At 42.1% G+C, this 23909-nt stretch overlaps 2 protein-coding genes across 3 annotated transcripts; both read left to right on the forward strand.

Annotated features, from left to right (window-relative positions):
- The first annotated feature begins 247 nt into the window (after positions 1-247).
- Positions 248-10467, forward strand: gprc5bb (G protein-coupled receptor, class C, group 5, member Bb). Its single transcript, XM_011478918.4, has 4 exons — positions 248-580; positions 2318-3425; positions 7366-7466; positions 7541-10467. The coding sequence occupies exons 2-4, from the start codon at positions 2318-2320 to the stop codon at positions 7583-7585; spliced, it is 1254 nt and encodes a 417-aa protein (XP_011477220.1). The 5' UTR covers positions 248-580; the 3' UTR covers positions 7586-10467.
- Positions 10468-15493: 5026 nt separating this feature from the next.
- Positions 15494-23535, forward strand: knop1 (lysine-rich nucleolar protein 1). Of its 2 annotated transcripts, none has more exons than XR_013651335.1 (6): positions 15494-15788; positions 19454-19522; positions 19597-20667; positions 20735-20865; positions 22878-22928; positions 23116-23210. XR_013651335.1 is itself a non-coding variant. In XM_004066138.5 (6 exons), the coding sequence occupies exons 1-6, from the start codon at positions 15687-15689 to the stop codon at positions 23419-23421; spliced, it is 1656 nt and encodes a 551-aa protein (XP_004066186.2). In that variant the 5' UTR covers positions 15494-15686; the 3' UTR covers positions 23422-23535. The 2 variants fall into 2 exon arrangements, 1 of the variants encoding a protein (XP_004066186.2); XM_004066138.5 differs by having other exon boundaries at positions 20735-20791; positions 23116-23535.
- The last annotated feature ends 374 nt before the right edge of the window (positions 23536-23909 follow it).

Below are 23909 nucleotides of genomic sequence, written 5' to 3' on the forward strand. Positions count from 1 at the left end.
ACTGTCTACAAATCATCCCCCATCTCAATGAATGTCAGAACTGTCTTTTCCTTCTTCAAAAATTTAAATTAGCAGGTGTTTGGGAAGCAGGAAATAACCCAAATGTACAAACAGATAACTTATTCTGTCTTCACAGTGAACTGCTGAAGCTCCTGAGCTCATTCCTGAATACAGGTGCAGCAGAAAATCATGCAAGCAGCGTGGGAGAGCAGAAGTAAGCTGGACTGAATCAACACCTCCGCAGATTCAGTGCGAAGCGGGTAGAGGGAAGAGCAGACAGAAGGAACAGAAAAAGAAGGAGAGGGGGAGTGGGAGGGAAGAGTTAAAGGGACTAAAGATATATTTAATAGTGTGGGTGTGTGAAGCAGCCAGGCATGCATCATAACTGTGCCTTCTTCTTCTTGGAGCAGCTGGATGGTCAGAGCATCAGCAGAATTTAGCTGCTTTGTCCAAGTGCTGTTTTCACGATGGAAGCCGCTTTGTTTCTGCAGCCTGGACGACTTTGTTAACTGGAAACAACAAATATACGAGTGAACCTTCATGAGCCTCCTGTCTGTCAACAACCGAGATTTCACCCGAGGTGAGTTTGACACGATTGAATGAGACGAAGCTTTTGTTTGTCTTTGTTCTCTTTGTTCTCAAAGCTTCCAGCGTGAAGTCTTACAGCATTTTAAATATCCTTTGTTTGGGGGAAGTTCAAACTTTTGCTGCATCTGATTAGATATGAAACCTTAAAACTACATTTTTACAACAAATTAATTAATTAATTAGTGACACACATGCACATTAACACTTTCATAACAGGAAAGCAGAGACTCAGAAACTTTCACATCTCAGATCACAGTCAGGACTTTCAATTAACACACGACTGAAAAACACTGGTGAGTTCTGTATACTGACACAGTTAAGTGAACCGTGCCAAGGCCAGCTTGCAGAGGTGGTCTAGATCTCAGGTCAGTGTACTCTGGTGTTATGTAACACCCCCACCATCGTGTTAAAAAGACCATAGAGGCAGATAGGAAATACAGCTTTAGGTGTAAAACTGTTTATGGGAACAACAGCCAGGCTCAGACTGATTGGTTTGGACAGTTTGAGTTTGAACAAAGAGTAGCCAGACCAGGAGAAAAACTGTGGTCTAGCATGGATTCATGCAGACTGTTGTGAGAAGGTCTTTTGATGAGATGTAAGAAGAACATGTAAAAAGTATTGAGATCTATGCATTTAGAAATGGTCTGCAATCATTCTCCTGTTAGTGTACTCCTTTCTTCTTTAGGTTTTCTCTTGTTGTGGACTTGAAAGAGTAAACTGAGACCTGTGTAGTTTGAGATGACTATCTCTCTGGGTTTTTGTATTTACCTCCTAAGACCCGAGCTAATATTTGAACTAACCCTCTACACGTCGTTGCAGGGCTCCAATTAAGCAGAATTAACGACTGTGATAACATAACCCAAAATGTGAGCGGCAGGTCCTACGAGGTTAATAAGCACTGTGGAATCAGATTTTGGTGTGAAATTCAGCTGTGAGACAACCGTCTGTGGTAAATGTCCTCCTCCAGGTACATACTCTGTCTCTGTTGACGTCCTTCCGCCTCTGCAAGGGACACAGTGATGCTTGTTCTAATCCTCTTACTGAATAAGCTGTTTAGTGTGCTGAAAATCAAAAACCAGCGACATCTTATTAACATACAGTTTCTGAGCTTAACATTTCTAGTTTCCGAGCAATTTTTCTGAAGCGCAGATTCATATTCTTATGTTGGGTATGAAAATATTACTTTCTGTTGACCATCTCTGATCAGAAATGGGCGCAAGTAGACTTTCTTTCTGCTCTGAATGTATTTGTCTGTGATTTGCGGCGCTGAACTTGACTCCTCAAGAGCCCGGTGTAAAATGGAGCAGCCCACGCTGTCTCCCGTATCCATGGAAACTCCTGCCCTGTGCTAAATGCAGTTCTGTTCTGTGCAGCAAGCCTGTGTAGACATGTGTGTTCATTAAGGTGTGTGTGTTTCTGTGCATCTGTGTCTGTACATATACATTTGTACATACGTGAGGGTTTACTTGTTTGTGTGTCTTTTTTTCATGTAGCTGTGAGTCTGTGTCCCAATGTCAATGGTCTGCACCTGTGTGCTTTTCTACCGCACTTAAAGTTCCAGTCCTATTCACACAAGGACAAATATGTTCTACACTTTGATACATGGGCAGACTGCGACCAGCCAGCCAGAGGTCAACAGCTCTCCCTATGTGTGTGTGTGTGTGTGGTTGTGTGTCTGTTGGATATTACCTGGCTGCTACCTTTTCATCTCTTTGTTCCACTTCTTTAGATGGCTCTCATTCCTGTCATCATCTGCCTCTTGTTGATGGCAGCCCTGGCCTCCCCCCATCCCACTGTTCCCCCTTCTCCCCGTGGGTGTGGGCCAGATGTGGACCCCCCCTACAGAGTGCTGTGTGACCTGGAGGCGATATGGGGAATCGTTCTGGAGGTGGTGGCATGCGGTGGTGGCCTCACCTCTCTGGTTCTGGCGGTTCTTCTGATCATCAAGATCCAGGGGGTGTCCGACCCTTCACGGCGCTCTGGCCTTGGCCCCCTCCTCCTGCTGCTGGGCACACTCCTGGGGCTGTTTACCATCTCTCTGGCATTTCTGGTGGGGAAGACGCAGGTGCTGTGTGTGGTGCGGAGGGCCTTCTGGGGCCCCCTGTTTGCTTTGTGCTTCTCGAGCTTGCTAGTGCAGGGGGTGCGGCTCAGGAGACTGGTGGGGGGCCAGCCAAGCCCTTCAGGAAGTGCCCTGGCAGCACTGGGTTTGGCTCTGGCTTTGGTTCAGGGGATCATCTCTGCTGAATGGGTTCTGCTGACTGTGGTTCGGGAGGGACACCCCGCTTGTGAGTACCCACCCTTGGACTTCGCCCTGACCTGCAGCTACACTTTGGGCTTGCTCCTCATCGCTATGGGCCTGTCTCTGACTGTAATTCTGTGTGGAGGAGAGCTGGCAGCAGATGGAGGGGATGACAGCGAGGAGGACAGAGAGGGTGAGAATGACAGAGGAAGCTGGAAGTGTAACGCCGTCTGGGTCTTCCTGTCCAGTCTGGCATCAGCCTTGCTGTGGGTGGGCTGGCTGGGATTTTACCTTTACGGCAGCCAGGTATTGAGGGGAAGGGGGAACAAAGAGAGGGGTGGAGTAGGCAGGGATACAAAGGTGTTGGATGAGCCTGCTCTGGCTGTGGCCCTGGTGATCCAGGGATGGATCCTGTTGCTGTTCCATGCCATACCAGAGTCACATCTGTGTCTCAAGAAAACTCCCCCACCTGGCTCGGAGGACCTCTTTGACGGCAGCCAGAGGTCTCCAACCAGACAATATGGAGAGGAGCTATCTGGACATTCCCACCCCTCCTTCCAGGAAAACCAGGCCTTCTCCATGGAGGAGCACAGCTCAAGTAGGTGAAACACAGCATTTGTCTGAAAACCATATCAGACCCCATACCTTTTAGTCTCCATCACATCAGCTGAGGCTGAGCACACTGGTATTTGAGCACCACACTGAGTGAGAAGAGCACACTGTTGCTAGGCAACTCTCAGCATAAATGGATGCTGAGTTGTCCTGTGAAAGTGGGGATAGTTGAAAGACAAAGGACCTCCTTGTATCAGTTTTAAGACCAAAGGTTCATTTAGGTTCACCAACACTAACTGATGTTCCTGTCAGCATTTAAACAAAGAGAAGTAAAAAATACACATGATTGAATAATTGGGGGTATAAAATAAGCTGATTTAGAAACTGTTAACCCCTGTTTTTACATCTGATGTCAGGTAAGGCAGGTTGACAAAGGACCCAAAATGCAAAGGCGAGGAGGCAGGTGGTTCCAAGAGAAAAGGGTTGAATTCTTGTAAAACAAAAAGCACTGCGGAGCAGGGGAAACCAAACATAACAAACCGTTGGGGTAACAGGAAGACAGGTAAATGATGGTATGGACCAGCACAAGAGGAAGGCAGAGACAAGACTTAAATGCAAACAGAACTGACAAGACACAGGTGAAAACAATCAGGAGAGATTGGGACCAGGGAAGTTAAACTCAAAACTACTACATACAGGAAACCTAAATACCTTGAAACCTTAAAATAATTTTGTTGTGCACTGCATAATGATAATAAAAGATTCCGATTCTGATTCAAAATAAAACAGTAAACAGAACTCAAATAATGACAGAACAGAACAGAAGCAAAAACCAAAGCAAAACCCTGAATTCTGATCCATGTTCAAACATTTCCATAGTTCTTATAATCAATAGTAGATCTGCTATGACATTTATGTGAAACCCCAAACTGTTGCGCCCCCACCCCCACCCCTCAAAGGAAGAACACCACTTTTTAGACTGATGAAGCTACTTAGATAACTGACAAAACATTTCAGGTAATAAGACTAAAAATCCAGACGCCACGTCTCAACTTATTGACAGCTTCCTCAACAGGCGAATCAGAGTTCTTTCCATCTTCTTATGCCCTTCCCACAATATTTAACCGTTTTATTAAAATGGCATTACTGTCATAAGTAAAAATTTATTTTAAAAAGGTTGTGACAAACTAAAACCACATAAATGAAAGGGAAGTCTAAAGAAAACTAAGTCATAAACTAAAAGATCAGAGTCTCAAAACGAAGGAATGTGCTACCTGAAATTCTTGAAATTTTTAAATCTATTCATTTAAATAACAAATAGATCCACGTCAGTTTGGATCGTCTGGATGAGCCCATTGCTTCTGTTTATTTGTCATTTGCACACAACCTCTAAGTGCAGCCATGAGTCAGAGGAAGCTAAGTCTGAGAATCACAGGTTACACCTCAATGTTGTTCCTTCGGCTTCATCAATCCAAGATATTCAGTATCCACTCGGGTAGTTTGCAGCCAGGTGTGAAGTGGCTGGAATGAGAATAGCCTCCTCCAAGTCAGAGGACACGGTCCTCGAAAAGAAAAAAGGGGTTTCTCTGGAAAGGTGGAGACCAAGTTGCCCCAGATGAAGACGTCTAAGTATTCTGGGTCATGTTCACGGGTGAAGGAAGGGTGGAGTGTGAGATTAACAGGCAGACAACAGCATTGGTTGCATTTATGTGGGAATGCAATGAGCTAAATGGCAAAGCTCTTGATCTACTCAGTCAGTGTCAGTGTTCCTACCCTCATCTCTTGAAAGGACAACATCCCATAGACAAGCAGCTGAATTGAGTTTCAACTACATTGTGGTTGGCCAGCTGTTAGAGACAGAGTACAGAGGTAGGACATCTAGATAAGCGCTGGTATGCCGTCACATCGAGAAAGAAAAGTTCAGGTTGCTGGGAGAATCTTTTGAATTCTCCCATCTGCCTTGTGGGAAATTCTGGGTATGTCCCTGGAGGAGCCCCCCCCCCAGAGAAGAACAAGATGCACTGGAGGAACCATGCCTCTTAGCTGAACTGGGACCACAGGCCTTCCCTAAAACAATTGCTGAAAACTGGATGGAGGTCTGAACATCTCTGCCAAGAATTCTGGCTCCAGATAAGTAAAAGAAAATGGGTGGATGGAAGGATATCTATTGACTTTTATGTCAACTTGCCTGTGAATATCTCTTTTAGAGATGACGTCTAAAAGACAAATTACTCAAGAGATTCCTGATCACTTCATGGTTCTGTTTGAAGCACAGTTAGTGAAGGTGAATATTCTCAGGGGTGTCAGACTCCAGGCCCCAAAGGCCAGCATCTATCAAAAAATCCTGCCTTATCTTTTAATGAGTTCCTGGATCAGGTGTGTTTTGCCACTAAGGAGCTTCAATGGAAGATTTGTTGGTAAATACGCAGGACACTGGCCCTCAAGGTCTTGAGTTTTAGAGCTTTGATGTGAATTCTTCTCAATGACTTCTGTGCAGCAGTGAGGTGAGGTTTCTCTCAGCAAGCTGCTAGCAAGCATTCAAAAGAGATGTCTGATCCAACTCAGCAGGCCTCTCCAGATGTGGAGAAGCAGCAGGTCTTCTCCAAGCTCCTCCTGGGACTAAACTTGTAATCCTGTCTCTAAAGGAGATAAACTCATTTCAGCCATTTGTGTCCAAGACTTTATCCTTCCAGTCATGACCCAGAACTCTTGACCAAGTGTGAGGGTAGGAACATGGATTGACTGCTAAATTGAGAGCTTTGCCTTTTTAGCTTTCGACACATGGAATCAATGCAATGACTTTAGTACAGCAGACACTGCAGCTGTCCACCTGTTGATCTCACGCTCCGTGCTTCCTGAACAAAAAAAACATTAAACACCTCCACCTGGGGGGAGAAGCTCCCCACTCCCAGGGAAAAGCACCTCTATCTGGTTGAGAAGTATGGCCTCAGAAGTGGAGGTGGTGACTCATTTGAAGGTCCTGGTTTGCAAAAATTTCATTTGAGGATTGAAAGACATTTCAGAGGATTTCCTTAGGATGCAATCACGGAGATGTCATTCAGATCGTAAACTGCTTCTCCTCCAGTTTTATTTTTGTTTTAAAATCTCCAGCTCTCAGCTACTTCAATCATTCTGATGTCTAAGCTTCTAGAAATTCCTCCTTTAACTTTTGTTTCCTCACTTTTAAGTTTTTTTTTAACCATTCAGCTGTTGATGCTGATGGCAAATACATCAGAAAAACCAGAATCCATCTAATATTTTTGCTCTTTCAGACTTTCAGCTACAAAGATTATTTTTTCAGTCCAGTTAATATCATTGTGGGTTTTATATAATCTCTTACATAAGCAAAATTCACAATTTTCTGTTTTTTTAAATGGATTTCAGTGCATGAAATGTTCAGGAGTTCCATATTGGCGGTTTGATTTGATAGGCTGTTGCTTTAAGCTCAGCGGGGTTGGAATTTTTCTTTTCTTTCTTTCTTTATTTTAGTTTTTAGCCGATGAAGTCCAATTAAGAGTGTAATATCTACATAGCTTATATGTAATATATGCTTTGATTGATAAAACTGTGGAGAACTTTCTGCTAAAAAGATTTTTCAGCCAAGGCAGTTTTCATTCATTCCTTTCTCATCACCCATTCGGTGCCTATCCCGGCAACTCGTGGGCGAAGGCAGGGGGCATCCTGAACAGGTCACCAGTCTGTTGCAGGGCCCAGGCAGTTTTGATTGCAGCATTGTAGTATTTGTAGGTCTGCGTACCGTTGTTCTGTTTTCATTCTTCCTTATTTTATTGTTGCCTCTCCTTTTTGAGATTTGTTTAAAATCCGTTTTTTCAATGTTATTTCTTGCTGATCTTAACCCCTTCAGCATTTAATACTTTTGTCAGACTTCTAAAATATCCTTTAACAGTTTTTGCATCTTCTGTTATTTATGCATGAACAGATTATCACAGAAATGTCTAAATACCTCATGCTTGAATTTAACCCAGGCCTCCGAAGTGCAACTTACCACGGCAGCCGCCCCGGCATCGCCTTCAGAGGCCACGTCTACCAGCCCACTGAGATGGCTTTGGTCATGAACGGCGGAACCGTAAGTTGGACCCAAACCTCTCTGGTTTGACCAAAATACCAGCAATTTTGCCAACGCTCACTGTTTTTCTGCAGATGCCCACAGCGCCCATCACCTACACTGGACGACGCTTATGGTAGCCAAAAAGGAAGAGAGGAGTTGGACAGGAAACGTCCAGATGGCTGTGATGAAGACAGTGCTTTACTGTGTTTGTTATGTGAATTCCTCACTTTAGACCAAAATTACATTTCTTCTGCGCCTCTTCCCAGAGGAGAAACCAGAGGCAGCTGCAGTTAGAGATGCTCCGATCAACAAGCAATGACTCACAATGAAACAAAAACTTCATGTAAACTAAAAAACAAATCATACGCTGCATAGGAAAGCTTTTTATGATAAGTGTTTATGATCATGAACATGTTTAAACAAAGGAATTGCCATAGTTTTAGGCAGACAAGGTTAGAGACCCACATCTTCCCTCTCATCTAAAGGGACGTCCATGAACCAATTTAGTGAAACAACTCAACATCAGAGCAAAACTCCAGAGAACTGCATTTATGAAAACGGCCTCCTTCAGCTTTTAGGATAGAGGCAGCAGTAAAATCCAGTCTATTCTATCAGAAATGATGCCCAACACAATCTGATTTCGGCTTGGTAAAAGAAAACCAGCTTTTACTGTTGTTAGCTTCAGTAAATGAAAATAAAATGATGGACCAAAGAGAAGAGGAGAACCAAAGGGAGGAGATGCTGTCAGCTCCGAGAACAAAACAGCCATAATCTAAATCTGCAGAAGCAGGAACAAAGACAGTTTGAAAATGTCTGCTGGGTAAAGGTGATGGGGTGAGAAGCTGCAGGAGTTTCTTCAGAGATGAGAGTTAGAGGACACTTTTCTTCTTCTGGATTATTTTGGTCCTGGTCAGAGCTTGTTTTAAACAACAGCGCCCCCAAATGAAGAGCTGTGGGAAGTGCAGGATGTTTCCAGGCAGTTTGGTCAGCTTGTGTTCTTGGGTCTCTGCTGAGAGTGTCGTGTGTGTGAAAGCAGACCAAACCAGGAACAATGGGGCTGTCACAGAGCAGAGGAGAGCTCAGCTTTAGTGTTTTGTGCAGCGTCTGTCATGTTTTGCTGCTGATGCGACAGGATCAGCAACAACTTCGGCTTCAGAAACGACGTAAAACGTGTGAATGTATATATACATTTTCAAAAGTGCTTTATAGAAAAGTGAATAAGAAAGACTCCACTCCATTCTCTGTTTACATCACAGTCAAATATTTAAAATCATTGAAACTGCTGTGTTTGCAAAGAATATACATGCATTTTAGCATCCATAGTCATGTGAGCTGCTGTCTGCATTATTCTGGTCAGTCCAAAAATTCTAATAATAATAAATCAATTCTTGACTAAAGGGGCTTGAGGAGAGCTAAAATTTCATAAAATTCTTTCTCTTTTTTTTTTGCTTTGTTTATTGTGAGGATGAGGAAGATGATGAAGAGCAGCTTCAAACCAGTGTTTTGACACGAGTGAATGTTTAATAATAATATATGTTGCATAAAACTGCACTTTCCTCAAATCTGCCTCTAGTATATTGATGTAAATTAGCAGCAGACGCCCACGCAGCTGGCTTGTTGGCTGCATTTCAGGGTTCCCATGGCGACTGCAGACAGCAGGACACTTCCTGTCTCTGGTGCATTCAGAAGCGTAAAATAAAGCCATGTAACTTTGTAATGTCTCTCTGCCACCGGACACAACAACCTTGAAAAACTGCAGGACATTTAGAAGACATAATATATTTTTGTTCAGAGGTACAAGCGAAACATTTCTACTTTTATTTATTTCCACATTTCTCGTGCCTATGTATGTTTACGGCGTGGCCAAATTGATAGCACCTCCCTCTCATTTGAAACTGTAAAGTATTATAAAAACTTTCTAGAATTTTAAAAACAAAAAACTACATAAATATGGAAAATTATGGAAAAATGACTTTAAATATTAAACAAATGGAAAAACATAAATAAGTACATTTATACATTTTGATAGTGTGTATATCTGAACAAAAACTATGCAATGTCTTTTGTTTTTGGTGGTGAAACAGAGTTTTCACTGTGGATTCAAAGAGTTGAAGCCAGGTTAAATATTCAGCTAAGTTTGTCCTATGATCATGAGGGCTCACTCGGCCAGAACCATAGAACTCCTTATTTCTTTGAAAGCTGGCTAAAGTGTTTTAAGGCGTCGCCTAAAAACAAATAACGACAAAAGGAGAAACTGAAGCTTCATCCAGTTCAGGCCTGGTCCTCCCAGAAACCCAGATGAGCTTCATTGCACTTTAAAAGGAAACAAACTCCAGCAGAACCAGACAAAGTGTGTGTGAACCCACACTCTCGCTCCTGCTTCCCCTTGACTTCAGTTTTGTTTGGCGCCCCCATGAGGAGCAGTGGAGCAATGACGCTGTTTGTTCTTGTTTCCTCATCAGGAAACTTTCAGCGGATTTGGGCCTGTGGCCTCCAGGGCGCTTCATTTTAAATGGATTCTCTTCAGACTGTGGACGCTTGAGTTCTGCGGTTTGATCATCCATAACTAAGTTATGAGTTTATGAAGCAATATAAAAACCTCTGCCATGGACCCTAACAGAAAGATCGGCTGTGTTGTTTCTTTGTTCATCAGGGTGTTTACAATCAGTATTTCTAAGAACATAAAGGCCAAACAATCCAAACACTTGAGGGGGGGTGTCATTTAAATCAGATTCAGCTCCAGGTAGGAGCTTTTCACATGGGACGTAAAGTGCAGGTCTGAGCTGAAAACCTTCAGTTCAGCGTGATGTTTTTGTGATCTTCTTCCTGTGCCGCTGTTTCACTTTTACAGCTTTCAAGTGCATCGTTTTTAAACCTGCCTCTGTGACCTGCGACCTCAGAGTCAGAGTGGATGAACTAACAAGGATGGAAAACTCTTCTATGTTCATCCCCCCTCCAGCATCACTTTATATTTGAAGTGCTTCAAATGTTAATAAAGTTTTGTGAATTTGAGCTAAAATTGTGTTGTTGTTTTGTTGGTCCTGTGGATGGTGGTGGCTCACGTCCAGCCGCTTCTTCTGACTGCAGACTGTCAGCATGGCAGCTGATGATTTGGCGCAATAAAAAGCTGATCAGAAGAACCAGACGTGCAGAAATCATCTGCCGAAGCAAATACATCCTGGAAGAGGAGCCAATCACCATCTGTTCTCCAGAACACTTTCCAAAAGTCCTGCCAACACATAAAGGAAATAAAACAAGCTTCATACGTGTGGGAATGTTCACGACAAAACTGCAGTGCAAAAGTGTCTCACGATGCATTCTGGATGTCTGCATGGAACTAAACCTCCTGGATAATCATGAAAAAGCTAAGCTGCCTTATATATCGTTCATATGTAATGACCCTGTTGTGATTTCCCCTAGACTTGGACAGGTTTGCCTGTCGGGGCCGTAGCAGTATCACACTGTTTAGCTCATGAAAGTCTGTTTAGCACAGTTATTCTCTGCTGAATTTGCACAACAGCTGATTTTATCGGTGGTACATCCCACGCAGGGGTTTGTCCTCCCATGAGGATCTGTCCTCCAGCACTGCATCCTCTGCTCTCCATTGACTGAGCACACTGTCAGTTGGGGCCTGGAGCTTGATGTACTCATGCATCTTGGATGTTTCATCCTGGATAGTGGCTTGTTCCAGGTTGCCATTTGTCAAATCTAAAAATTAAAAGATTTCCTAAGAATCCAGACGTTTTATGGAACATCCATATCAACAATAATCAACATACAAATCATCTCTTTGGTAAAATGGGATGTCTGGATTTCTTATTTAGATGTTCATGTTGGGTTTGGAAGCTTTCTGTCAAACCAGTTTGTTTCCTAAACAAGCTTTTTTATGCTGGACTTTTTTGTCCCAAAAAACACAACTTTTGCCCTGACATTTGTGTTTTCTGGGACAAGTTTACATTTTACATGAAAAAACAAAACTTTATTCTTATAAAATACTAAAATTAACACTGTTAACCAGTTACTTGATGATAGAAGAGAACCTATGATTGTCTTTTTAAGTAAATACAATATTGTTGCACCACATAGAGAATTTGAGCTAGTCATCCGACCAATTCCACATGGCACGCATGTGTCAGCACAAAATATAACATTTGAAGATCTGAACTCAGTAGCATGCCCCAATTTAATGGAGATGATTGGTCCAAAGGGAAGTGTAAGAACAGTCTTATCAGAGCTTAGTTAGTTCACTATTCAAACCCAGCATTTCAATACAGATGGTCTTATTTGAGTAAAAAGCAAAGGATTGCAATACTTTTATTCAATATATTTTTACAAAAAATATGTAAGAATTTCTTTTCAAAAATGTGTTTAGATATTAGACAGTAAGAGATCGTATTTTAATAAAATGTATTTTTGTCAGGGAATTGAGTATGGACATTTTTTTTATTTTTAAAATGTTAGTTTAGTGAGAGACCGCAGATAACAAGAAAACAAGAATTCACATAAAACAGCAGCATAACACAGTTCACCATTAAACACAAAACAAAGAACATTGTTAAAGCACCACAATATTTTAAAACAGGACAAACGGTTCGACAGTTGGAAGAAGGAGAATTCCAACTTCAGCCTGGAAGGGACATTGCAGCACCAGATTAACCCTTGTGCTATCTTAGATGACCCCATCCTTACATTGACGTGTTATTCCTACCGTGACAAAAGTGGATAAAGGTGGAAAGATTTCATGTAATCCACGGACACCAGTGAAGATCAAAAATCATTGAAGAAAAAGGGTTCAGAGCACTGTCTAGTGGGTTTAGATGACCCAACTCCCAACGTTAAAGTGCCTAGGATAGCACAAGGGATAAAACTGCATCAGCAAAAGGTTCACCTGCTATTTTGTGCTTCCTGTTTATATGAACTGCAAGTTTAGCCTTGCCAACAATAAAATTAAGCAGTTGCCACTTCTCTTCGTCAATCTTCTTGTCCCCTGACCCATAAATAAAACAACGAACGGAAAACGTCACATAAAAAAGAACAAATACAGACATTAAAAGAGAGAAGAGACCTGAAAGCCTCTCAAAGTCACTCAAAACATGACAAATTGTCTTCCTTTGATCAGCCGTCAGAGGCAGTGGGGTTAAGAGTTTGCAGCACTAGCACCATGGAAGATCATCCAATGGAAGTCTCCAGTTCTCTTCCATATGGGAGCTGTGTGAAGAACTCTCCAATGTGGTCCAGCTTACCCTCCACTCAGTTTGTTGGTCTGTGAGCTGGGGAGACGGTTCTGTAACTTAGTCTTGTTCAAAGCCTTCACACAGTTTATGTACAACGTCCTCCTGTCCGCACAGGGAAGAGTCAGGCCATTGGGATTGAAGGGACGAAGCAGCTGACCACCCAGATTAGGACTCAACCACACCCCGGATAAAGATCATCACGGACAAGAGCAGTGGTCCAGCAGCAGTAATCGGCCAGGCGCCCCCTCTCTCTCTCATCCAGCCGGTCTCTCCAGCGGTCCAGGAAACGATGTGCCATCCTGGCAGACCAGAAACCCATTCACGCACACAAAGAGGGGCCGGCCGGCAGATCGTGGCCTGTTGCAGTCACCACCTGTTCCAGAGTCAGAACTCCAGACCTGCAACGGATCAACTAAAGTCCAGAGGGTGGTGTCATCGCAAATGTCCAACCATGCCCCAAAGATCAAAGGCTCCTTTAACAGCCAAAACAGAGAGCGAGTTTTTTTCATTTCACGACGTTAAAAAGTTTCCGAGACTTAAAAACACCCTGATAAAACAGAGGCAACCCACGTACATTTAAAACCTTGGCGTCCGTAAATAACATCCAGCCTCAGACCACTCACATGTTTTAAGATACATCTAGCCAGCTCCCTCCACATCAAATCTGTTTGCCCAGTCGAAAACCTTTTGCAGGAACTGGATCCTGAAGGTGGCAGTTCTGTTGACCAGGTGCACTAGGCTCTGTCCCCCCTCCTCCCTAGGAAGACACAACACTCCTTGTGGCACCCAGTGCAGACTGTCCCAAAAGAAGTTGATAAGCTTGGAATGAAGCTGAGACAGCAACCCGGAAGAGGGGGGGGGGGTCCAAACAGATCAGCCAGTGTCAAAGCACGGAAGCAACAAGGTTGTTAATAACTAAAACTCTCCCCCTAAGGCATCTGGGGGAGCAGCCATGGCCACTTATTCATCTTATCCTCCAGTTTGTTGACAACATTCTCCCAGTTCTTTTTTCTAGTGGCAGGATCACCCAGAAGGACTCCCAGGTACCTCGAACTATCAGAAGAAGAAGAAGAAGGTCTGGCAGCATAGAAGGAGAACATGACAGTTTGGTTTGTTTGATGAACATTTACAAGTTCCTAATATGTAAACTTCTATTTATTGTCAAAAAAATATTGGGAACAGCAACTAAGCAAAATTTTCTTGTTGGAAAACAGTTTAAAAAGTGGATTGTTTTTTGGTTTGGTGGCATTTGAACAGCTGACTGGTTACTGCTGAAATGTCACAGATGCTATACCCTTTAGTTGCTGCAGCTTTTTCATTTTGTTTTGTCAGTCCACCCATTTGCAAGATAAAATGACAGCAAAGAAATCTACAATAATATTAGTTGTAGTATTTTGCAGTGCAGTCCCAGCTAACCTGAAAGGGACAAAGTGGGTTTAGGACAGTGTTTTTCAACCTTTTCTGAGCCGCGGCACACTTTAACCTTAAAAAAATCCCACGGCACACCAGCATCCAAAAATTTAAAAAAAAGGAAAAACTCATAGTCTGTATTGATCTACATCCCCTCCACAATCTCACATGCATTTTTGAGATAATTGTTACAGAAAAAGCTGGAAACTGCAGCTGTTTTTTTCTAAAAGATGCAACAAAAGTTAAGTTAGAAGATTTAAAAACAGTTTGATGTGTGTTCGTTGGTTTCAAGACGTTTAACAACCGATCTCCTTGTGCGCTGTCACTCTCACAACCCAATGCATCATGGGAGATGTCGTGCATAAAACGGCCGAAGATCGCTTTTCGGAGCTTCTTTGTTTTGTTCACTTGTTCAACGGTCTGATACCGGATTCTGTGGAAAGCTACACCGCTAAAGACGAGCTTTAGCTGGTATTTTTGTCAGAACTGAGCGACTTTACGAGCTAAATCGGACAAGGAAGTGAAGACTTTAAGCACTTCTGATTGGTCAGACCGATGACATATGATTAAGCCCCCCAAGAATGATTGGCGGAGACAGTTAAAGGGGCGGGACTTTTCCAAAATACAGCCAAAGGTGCAGCTGAATCGCGGTACGTCATTCTTATCAAAATGTCTTTAATAAAATAAAATAAACGAAAAGAAAAAGTATTTTACGATCTTTTATATTCCTAACTCCTCAGTGTTTTATCAGGGCCTGCTTGGATGAACAGAAAGCTCAAATCCTGGAGATGGGAAATGTTTTTAGATCAGTTAAGGAGGGCAATTTCCCACGGCACACTTGACCATCCCCCACTTGTTGAAAAACACTGGTTTAGAAGATGAACGAAGAAACACTGGTTCCTAGTATTTATTTCTTTTTGTGTTCAGTTTATCATTTTGGTCATTTGTAGCCTTTTCTATGTTTTGTAAATTTTTAATATTCACACCAGGCTAATCCTGCTTATTTTCAGGTTTTCTTTTTTTTTTTTTTTTTGCTAAAATCCTCAAAATAAGGATCTGAATAAAACTTTATTTAAAGAAGACCACACCCACATTGCACGCGCACAAGCGCACGCGCCCCCTTTTGAGTGTCTCTGTACAATTGCAAATGATATAAAACAAATACAATACTCAAGTTTTTTTTCGTTTATTTTGTTTTCATGTTAGGTTGATTTATTAATTTTTTATTATTATAATTTTATTTTTTAAAGAATATATTTGAAGACTGATGTGTATACTATAATAGATACATTGCACTGTATTTTGTACCAAAAAAAGAAGAAAAAAGAATGTCTTCAAGAGCGTTGTATTGTTGCTAAGGACGCGGGTCTCTAGCCGGAAGTCAAAAACTACTTCCGGGTGAGGAACGTGAAGTAGCGTCACGTGGAAGAGTTTTGAAAGTGGCCAAAGTGAAAGAGCCTGCAAGGCTAGGAAGTTTGAGTTTTCTCCTCTCTTTAGGCTGGTTGTCCGCGTGGCTTTGATGTTAGCCAGTAAACACGCACGAGCTGCGCGTGAGGGGCGGTGCTAGAAACTGTCCGGATGTTTATTTAGTTCTATGTTTGGTTCACTTCATTCGCAGAGGGATTCCGATCAAGAGGTGGTTTTTGTGTCTGAAAGGTCTGCGAGGCGACGTAGTCAGGACATCACGATTGACCAGGTAAAGGTGTGATTGGTGATGCACTTCCGCCCACATGAACGCGTGTGTCTGTGCTGGAGCTGGTTTGTGTTCACGCCCAACGCGATTCGTGGGTCGCCTCTGTTTTGACAAACCTCCAAAAGTGTGATTGATCATAAACGTGACGCTCCTGACTTGTGTGGGAGGAGCTTCCCTCATTTTGACACCATCAGTGCTACAGCAGACACTGGTGATGATGATATTTTCAAGAGCTCTACAAAAGCATCGCTAAGCATGTTTCCATGTTCATGACCTCGTTCAGATTTTCTTCAGTACTGTGAGCTTCATCATCTCCTGCAGGAGCTGCATTTCAGTTGTACCTTTGTCTCTCTGTGATCCAGCTGGATGACTATGGAAGCGATTCTGTAGCATTAATATAAAGCAAAGTCAAAACCAGAAATGCTTTTTCATTTTCAAAATGAAGCTGCATTTTTTGACTCAAAAATAAAATGAAAACGCAATCCACCAAAATGCTTTTTCTTTTCCTTCCTCAACACTGCTTATTCTGTCACTTAAATAAAATTAAAATTAAATTGGTATTTGACATTTCATTTTCAAGACGTTCTCTGGTAAATGTGTAGCATAATTGATTTGGAAATGTTTAATTTCACGTTTAAAATAGATTAATAGAAATGGTTTTTAATTTTCAAAATGAAGCTGCATCAAATGACTCAAAATTAAAAAGAAAAAGCAATGTACCAAAGTGCTTTATCATTTTATACTTCAACCCAGCTTTTTCTGTCACTTAATTAAAATGATAAAGAAAATGGTATTTGACATTTCATTTTAAAAAAGGTCCACGGTAAATGTGTAGCAAAATTCATTTAGAAATGTCTAATTTGACATTCAAAATGGATTAATAGAAATGCTTTTTAATTTTCAAAATGTAACTGCATCAAATGACTCAAAATTAAAAAGAAAAAGCAATACTTCAAAATGCTTTTTCATTTCCTTCCTCAACACCGCTTATTCTGTCACTTAATTAAAATGACAAAGAAAATGGTATTTGACATTTCATTTTAAAAAAGGTCCACGGTAAATGTGTAGCAAAATTCATTTAGAAATGTCTAATTTGACAATTAAAATGGATTAACAGAAATGCTTTTTAATTTTCAAAATGAAGCTGCATTAAATGACTTAAAATTCAAATGAAAAAGCAATATTTCCAAATGCTTTTTCATTTTATACTTAAAACCGCTTATTCTGTGTCATAATTAAAACGAAAATGCAAAGAGGGGATTGCATTTGCATTTTAACATCCACCCTGGGAAACTTGTAGCAATATTCATTTCTTAAAAGCATTAGCAGAGGGGAGGCGGGGCGATGACGTCACTGCTTTCTCCGTGTGTACGGCCGCTGACTGACACACACACGCACCAGGAGCAGACTGTGTTAGCGGCAGAGAAGACGGCTTTGAGTTGGTTGTGAACTTCTGATGAGTTTCCACAGCTTCTCAGGACTACATAACAGCATGTCCTTCTTCTGCGGTCCTCCTCCTGACGCACCGCGGACAAGCTTTTGTTCCTTGGACCGCCAGCTGCCTTCGCACAGCGGAGCGCGAAGCTCCCGATGATCGCTGAAGGCGGAAATGCTGCTGCGATCTGAGAAACCATCATATGAATTTGTGTTTCCAGTGGTGTCCAGAACAGAATAAACACTGATGCAATTCCCACATATTTACACATTTATTTGCAGCTTCGCGCTGAATTTGCTGTTTGATGACAGCTGGAGCTCCATCAACAGATGGCAGATTTCTCCATGCTAAACGTTTGCTGGTTGGACCAAAAACACTCACTCAGCGCGAAGCTGCAGGAGACTATCTTCATAATGTGCTTTTATTACAGTTATGCTAATATTTTACGGCCTGCTCTGCTCGATCATATGTTTTTAAATCCGTGCGGTCAGACGACGCTGAAGAAGTTGGGTTGCGATTCACAGCTTCTGATTCGCGAGGGAGATAAAGGAACATTCTGCTGCATTTCTCGCATTAAGATCCAGGAATCCAGGTTTGAGCAGTCCAGGTCCAGCGGTTTGTGAACAGGACCCGGTTTTAGGTGATTTCGATGCGAACACAGACACACCAGGTCTCTCAGCGACAGCGGCCGTACACACGGAGAAAGCAGTGACGTCATCGCCCAGCCTCCCCTCTGTTAATGCTTTTAAGAAATGAATATTGCTACAAGTTTCCCAGGCTGGATGTTAAAATGCAAATGCAATCCCCTCTTTGCATTTTCGTTTTAATTATGACACAGAATAAGCGGTTTTAAGTATAAAATGAAAAAGCATTTTGAAATATTGCTTTTTCATTTGAATTTTAAGTCATTTAATGCAGCTTCATTTTGAAAATTAAAAAGCATTTCTGTTAATCCATTTTAATTGTCAAATTAGACATTTCTAAATGAATTTTGCTACACATTTACCGTGGACCTTTTTTAAAATGAAATGTTCAATACCATTTTCTTTGTCATTTTAATTAAGTGACAGAATAAGCGGTGTTGAGGAAGGAAATGAAAAAGCATTTTGAAGTATTGCTTTTTCTTTTTAATTTTGAGTCATTTGATGCAGCTTCATTTTGAAAATTAAAAAGCATTTCTGTTAATCCATTTTAATTGTCAAATTAGACATTTCTAAATGAATTATGCTACACATTTACCAGAGAACGTCTTGAAAATGAAATGTCAAATACCATTTTCATTATCATTTTAATTAAGTGACAGAATAAGCTGTGTTGAGGAAGGAAAAGAAAAAGCATTTTGGTGGATTACTTTTTCATTTTATTTTTGAGTCAAAAAATGCAGCTTCATTTTGAAAATGAAAAAGCATTTCTGGTTTTGACTTTGCTTTTTATTAATGCTACAGAATTGCTTCCATAGATGACTTGCTGTCCCGCATTAGTCCATAAAAGGAAAAACAGTCAAATAAAATCAGAGGACATTTTACTTATTGTTGCAAATCAAATAACAAAAACATCACAAAGTTCAGGAAAAACAAATAGTTTTGGATTCCAGCTGTTGATAACATCATCAACACCTCACTGCCAAAGCTGAGTCCCTGATTGGTTGAGTTAATTGGCAGATTTGCCATAGTTTGGATATTTGAGGTCTGGAGACAGGATTTGGGTTAGAGCACATGTGTCAAACTCAAGGCCCGGGGGCCAAATGCGGCCCTCCATGTCCTTTCATGTGGCCCGCGAGAGCATAAAAGCTTTTAAGTAATAGTAAAAATTGGTGTGTATTTATTTATATCTAGGGGTAATCAGACTTGAAATATGGGAAATATACATTAGAACTTTAACACTGTCCATATAACCTAACCTGACAGAATCAAATGTAAAAGGATGTATGCTAGAGTAACAAGCAAACATATGTTTTCAACTGTAATTGTAATTTTAAAAAGTTTTAATAAATAGATGAAAGAGTAATTTAACATTAAGGAGTAGTTACATTTATTTTCATTACATTTAGTTACATGTATAAGTTATATCTGGCCCTTTGAGGACAATCACTATGCTGATGTGGCCCTCAGTGAAAATGAGTTTGACACCCCTGGGTTAGAGAATAGTCCAGAGGCTGAGGCTGCTTGAGGCTGTAAGCTGGATGAAGGTCTCTGACCTACAGTGATTTCTTCTCCTTCTTGCTCTGCTGCAGGTGAGGAGATTGGACCTTCAGAGAGATATCGACCTGCAGTCTCAGCCCGAGCATCCAGACAGACTTCTGGTTTGTGCTTTTCAGCTCCACCTGCACTTCCTCACAAGTTTACCATTTACCTTGACATCTATTTTTCTTTCCAGAGAAAGGTCACGTCTTCTCCTGCTGTGAAGCCAAAGGCGTCAAAAATGGAAGAGAACAATGTAGAGAGTAAGAAAAGACGCAAGAAAGGACAAAAATATTCGGAAGAAACCAAAAGCTTCACTTCTGAAGACTCAAACCACACGGGTGAGGAAGAAAAGAAGAAAAGGAAAGCTGGAAAGAAAGAGACAGAGGAGGGAAGCAGTGAGAGGAGAATGAAGAAGAGGAAGAATACTGACAAAGATGTCGAGGAGGACAAGAAAGTCTTCAAAGAGGAGAGAAAAGAGATGATGATTGAAGAGGAAACTGCAGAGACTTTATTAAAAAAAGAGAAAAAAAAGAAACAGAAAAGAGAGACTTTTCCAAATGAAGAGGAAGAAAAAGAAGATAAAGACACGCTAAAGAAAGCAAAACAAAGAAAAAAGCACATCTTATCTGGAGAGACGGAGCAAACTCAGGGGGGCGCTACAGAGAAAAAGAAACAAAAGAAGGTGAAGAACAAGACTTTTCAACTGAAGCCAGAAGATGTGAAAGAAGAAAAGGAGGAAGAGGCTAAAACTAGAAAGAAAAACACGACAAAATCCGTCAAGAAACGAAAACACTGTCCCTCTGAGGATGTTGTGATAGAGGAGACGGAGGAGGAAAAACCAACCACGAAAAAGAAAAGGAAAGCTAGAACAGAGGATGGAGAGGCTCAGACCAATGAGATGAAGAAAAAAAAGAGAAAAGACAAGAAGAAAAATGGGTCTGAAGCAGCGGAAATGGAAGAAAAGGCAGAGCAGGAAAGTGACCGACTTTGCAAGAAGAAAAAGGACAAACTGGCAGAGACGGGAAACGGGGAGACGGAGTGCAGGGAGAGGAGGAAAAAAGAAAAGAACAGAACAGCTCTTGTGGAATATCCAGGAGAGCTGAAAAAGAAGAAGAAGAAGAAAAGAGCAAAAATCAGTGCTGGGGGGGACTATGAAAATGCCGAGGAATCCAGGATGGAAGCAGCTGACGTCGACGGCAGGAAAAGCACCAAGAAGGACACGGACACATCAGTGAGGATCAAAGGGGAGTGGGCAGAGCCTAAGGTGAGCCCCCTCCAGGTGTCCGGGCTTTCACTCTCTCCCACCCTGTCCTGACCTTTCTCTGTTCCAGGACGTGGTTTTCCTGTCGGAGAAGAGCGGGAACACGGATGAGATCGACATTAACCAGGTGGGGTGGGGTCTCCGCTGCACCTGAAACTAACCCTGAGTCACAAGCTCCCGTCCTCTCCCAGGAGATCCCAGGCAGGTTGTCTGTCGACATGTTGAACAGCAGATTTTCCGGAGCTCGGCGGAACCACTGAACCGTTCTGTCCGCTGCAGTGAAGATCCACCCGCACTCAAGGTCGCACCATTTCAGAAAACCAGAATTCATTGGCTTTTAAAAGTCAAGAGGCTCTTTGCTGCTACAACTCTGACTTCAGGTTGTCATAGCTTTTTATGCTAATGGAAGGCCTTGGATGGGCAGAACCCGTACGAGGAAAGCAGGTCACCCTCACGAAATGACAAGGTCATAGAGCATTTGGTGAGCCTGTAGAACCAAAATGTTCATGTACATTTTTCCTTCGGGCATGCTGCAGGCGACCGGTCATAGCCAACACATATACAAAATGCAGTGACGTGCGGTGAGGTTAATGGCTGGTGAGGCACTGACGTCATCAGTCAGATTTACAAACATATGAACCATACTGAGTAACTTATTCACCATTTAATTGACAACAGTTAACGTGTTTTGTTTAAAATATCATTTCAACGTGTTTTTTTTTTCATATACAAACTGCAGCATAGAAAAAGCACAAACGTTATTATCATCTTACCTTTACTTGTAAATAAAGTCCATACGCCGCTCCTTCTGAAGAAAATGACTTGCCGCTTGCTATCACTTCTTCTATTATTTTTAGCGTCATAATCTCAGGGCTCACCGGCGCCCCCTAACATGAGGCACGAGAATGTCTGGCCTCACCCAGCGGCTTTTCCCCCGGCGTTTAGCGCTCGGCACAAGAAACACGTCCCTCACATGCAGTTATTTATAAAAACAAACACTGTACATCATATACATCTGCTAAATTATGTAAACTCAGCTCATATAGTACAAGTGATTGAACCGACACACAGAGAGACAGCAGTACTGTCTGACTGCATAGGTATTGCGCAATCCAAGGTGAGGCTCAGCGTGCTGGTGCCTCATCGCACGTCACTTCTTAGTATCTGAACGGCAAATGCGGAAATTCAGCGATTTTGAAAAGAAAAAACACCCAAAAATGGTACATTTAAATGGAAAATGACTGCAAAGCACAAATTACTGATTAAATATAATAATTGAATTTATTTTTTCTCTTTTCTTCCCATGACAGGTGAGGCACTGCCTCTCCTGACTGCACGTCACTGACATAATGTAAAGATAAACATTTTGCTCGTTGTTTTGATTTTTCCTTTTTTCAAACCCGGTGCAAGGAGCCTGTTGGTGTTTTCTGAGAGCTGGTCAAGTGTGCTCCTGGCGCTCCGCTTGCATGCTCTATGCTTGCATCCAGACTGTTAGAAATGAGGAAATGTGACAATCGGAGCATAGTTTGTGTGGGCATCCTACAGGTCCTATGGGCAATCAAGCATCACCTGTACATCCTGTGCGTGCAGTCAGTAAGGAGCCATCTTACTACCGTAGTTACTAAGAGAGCAGCATTAGGGCACCATGGGACAGCATCACCCATGCATCACAAGTGCATCTAACTTACATTATCTTTACAAGCATTTCACCATAACACACGCATGACAATGGTACGTTCCATATTCTAGATATTCCTTCAGGTGGCCGCATGAAGGGAACTGCAAGACACAACTGCACTTCCCTTAAGATGCAGCTGCTCCTCTCTATGACCCTCAACGGGTCCGGACAACCCAAGAACCTGCAGCGTCCGTACAGGTCAAGCTTTATGTAGCCAGCAACTACATCAATTGTTCTCCTGTCGGCTATGGTTGGAATGCTAACAAGCTAACCAGCTTTGTTAGCTGCTGATTCCTTTAGTCATGGAAAGTGCAATGAGTTTACACCATTTTTCTACAAATAAACAAAATGCATTCATCACAAAAGACCTCAGCTGCTGAAACAGAAAGGATCCAGAGGAAACGGAAAGTTTTGGTTTCATGTTTTGAAAGAAAAAGCAGAGTTGTATAAACCAGCTGATCTGACTTCATAGTGCTGGGAACAACCCAGACAGGTTTGCCTTCATGATCTCAGGTGTTGGTTCTGTTTGTTTCAGGAAAGAAGGCGAGCCTTGCAGATGGAGGTTGAAAAGGCGTCCCAACCCACGGTCAGTGTGGGGCTTTTTTCAGCACCCCTTTAGACTTTTTATAGCGCGAGTGGAACAGTTCTCGTTTTTCTTAATTTGTTGGTGAAATTTTTAGGATAATTTTTTTTACCGTGTTCCCATGATGCATCAGTCTCGTCTGCAGACAGGTGAAGTGTTAAGCCCCGCCCTTTTGTGTTTGTGCGTGCAGGAGCTGGGACAGTGGAGCACTGCACACTTTGACAACTCCCAGCAGCAACAGAAGTTCCTGCGGCTCATGGGCGGCCTCAAAAAGGGTGTCAAGACTTTTGGAGCTAGTTCTGGATCGGCCAACATGGCGATGGGGCAGAAAGAGCAGAGCCAGCTGCAGCAAGGCCTGATGGGAGAGTTTGAACGGGCCCAGCTGCGTAGGATGGACTTTAACAAAAGGGGAGTGGGACTTGGCTTCACACCGGCTTCCAATAAAAAGTTCTCCATTGACATCAGTGCACGCCGATCAGTCCGCTTCGATGACTGATCGGATCAGACCTCGTGATTTACCCGAAGTTTGCTCATCCTCAGCACGGGGTTGAGGGGGACACTTCTCTTTGAGCTGTTGTTTTAATAAAGTTTTACCAATTACCCCAAAAAAGTTTCTTCTTACAATTTTTTTCAGACTTTGGAACAAAAATATTTCAGTCAGGGGCTTGGTGATGACTTTAGCCCATTTTGGAAACAAAGGTTTAGAAGCCATGGCACCACTTTGAACTTCCTTCCATGATGGACTGTTTACATCACACGTGTCAAACTCGAGGCCCGAGGGGCCAAATGTGGCCCTCCATGTCATTTTATGTGGCCCGTGAGAGCATTAGAGTTTTTAATTTCTTAAAATAAAAAATTGGTGTGTATTTATTCATACCTAGGGGGAATCGAAATGATATCGGATTGGGCAGCTTTACATTAGGACTTAAACACTGTTCATATAACTAACCTGACAGAATAATTTAAAAGGATTTATGCTAAAGT

This window comes from Oryzias latipes, chromosome 1, assembly GCF_053564925.1.
Source record: "Oryzias latipes strain Hd-rR chromosome 1, Olatipes_Hd-rR_3.1".
NCBI lineage: Eukaryota > Metazoa > Chordata > Actinopteri > Beloniformes > Adrianichthyidae > Oryzias > Oryzias latipes.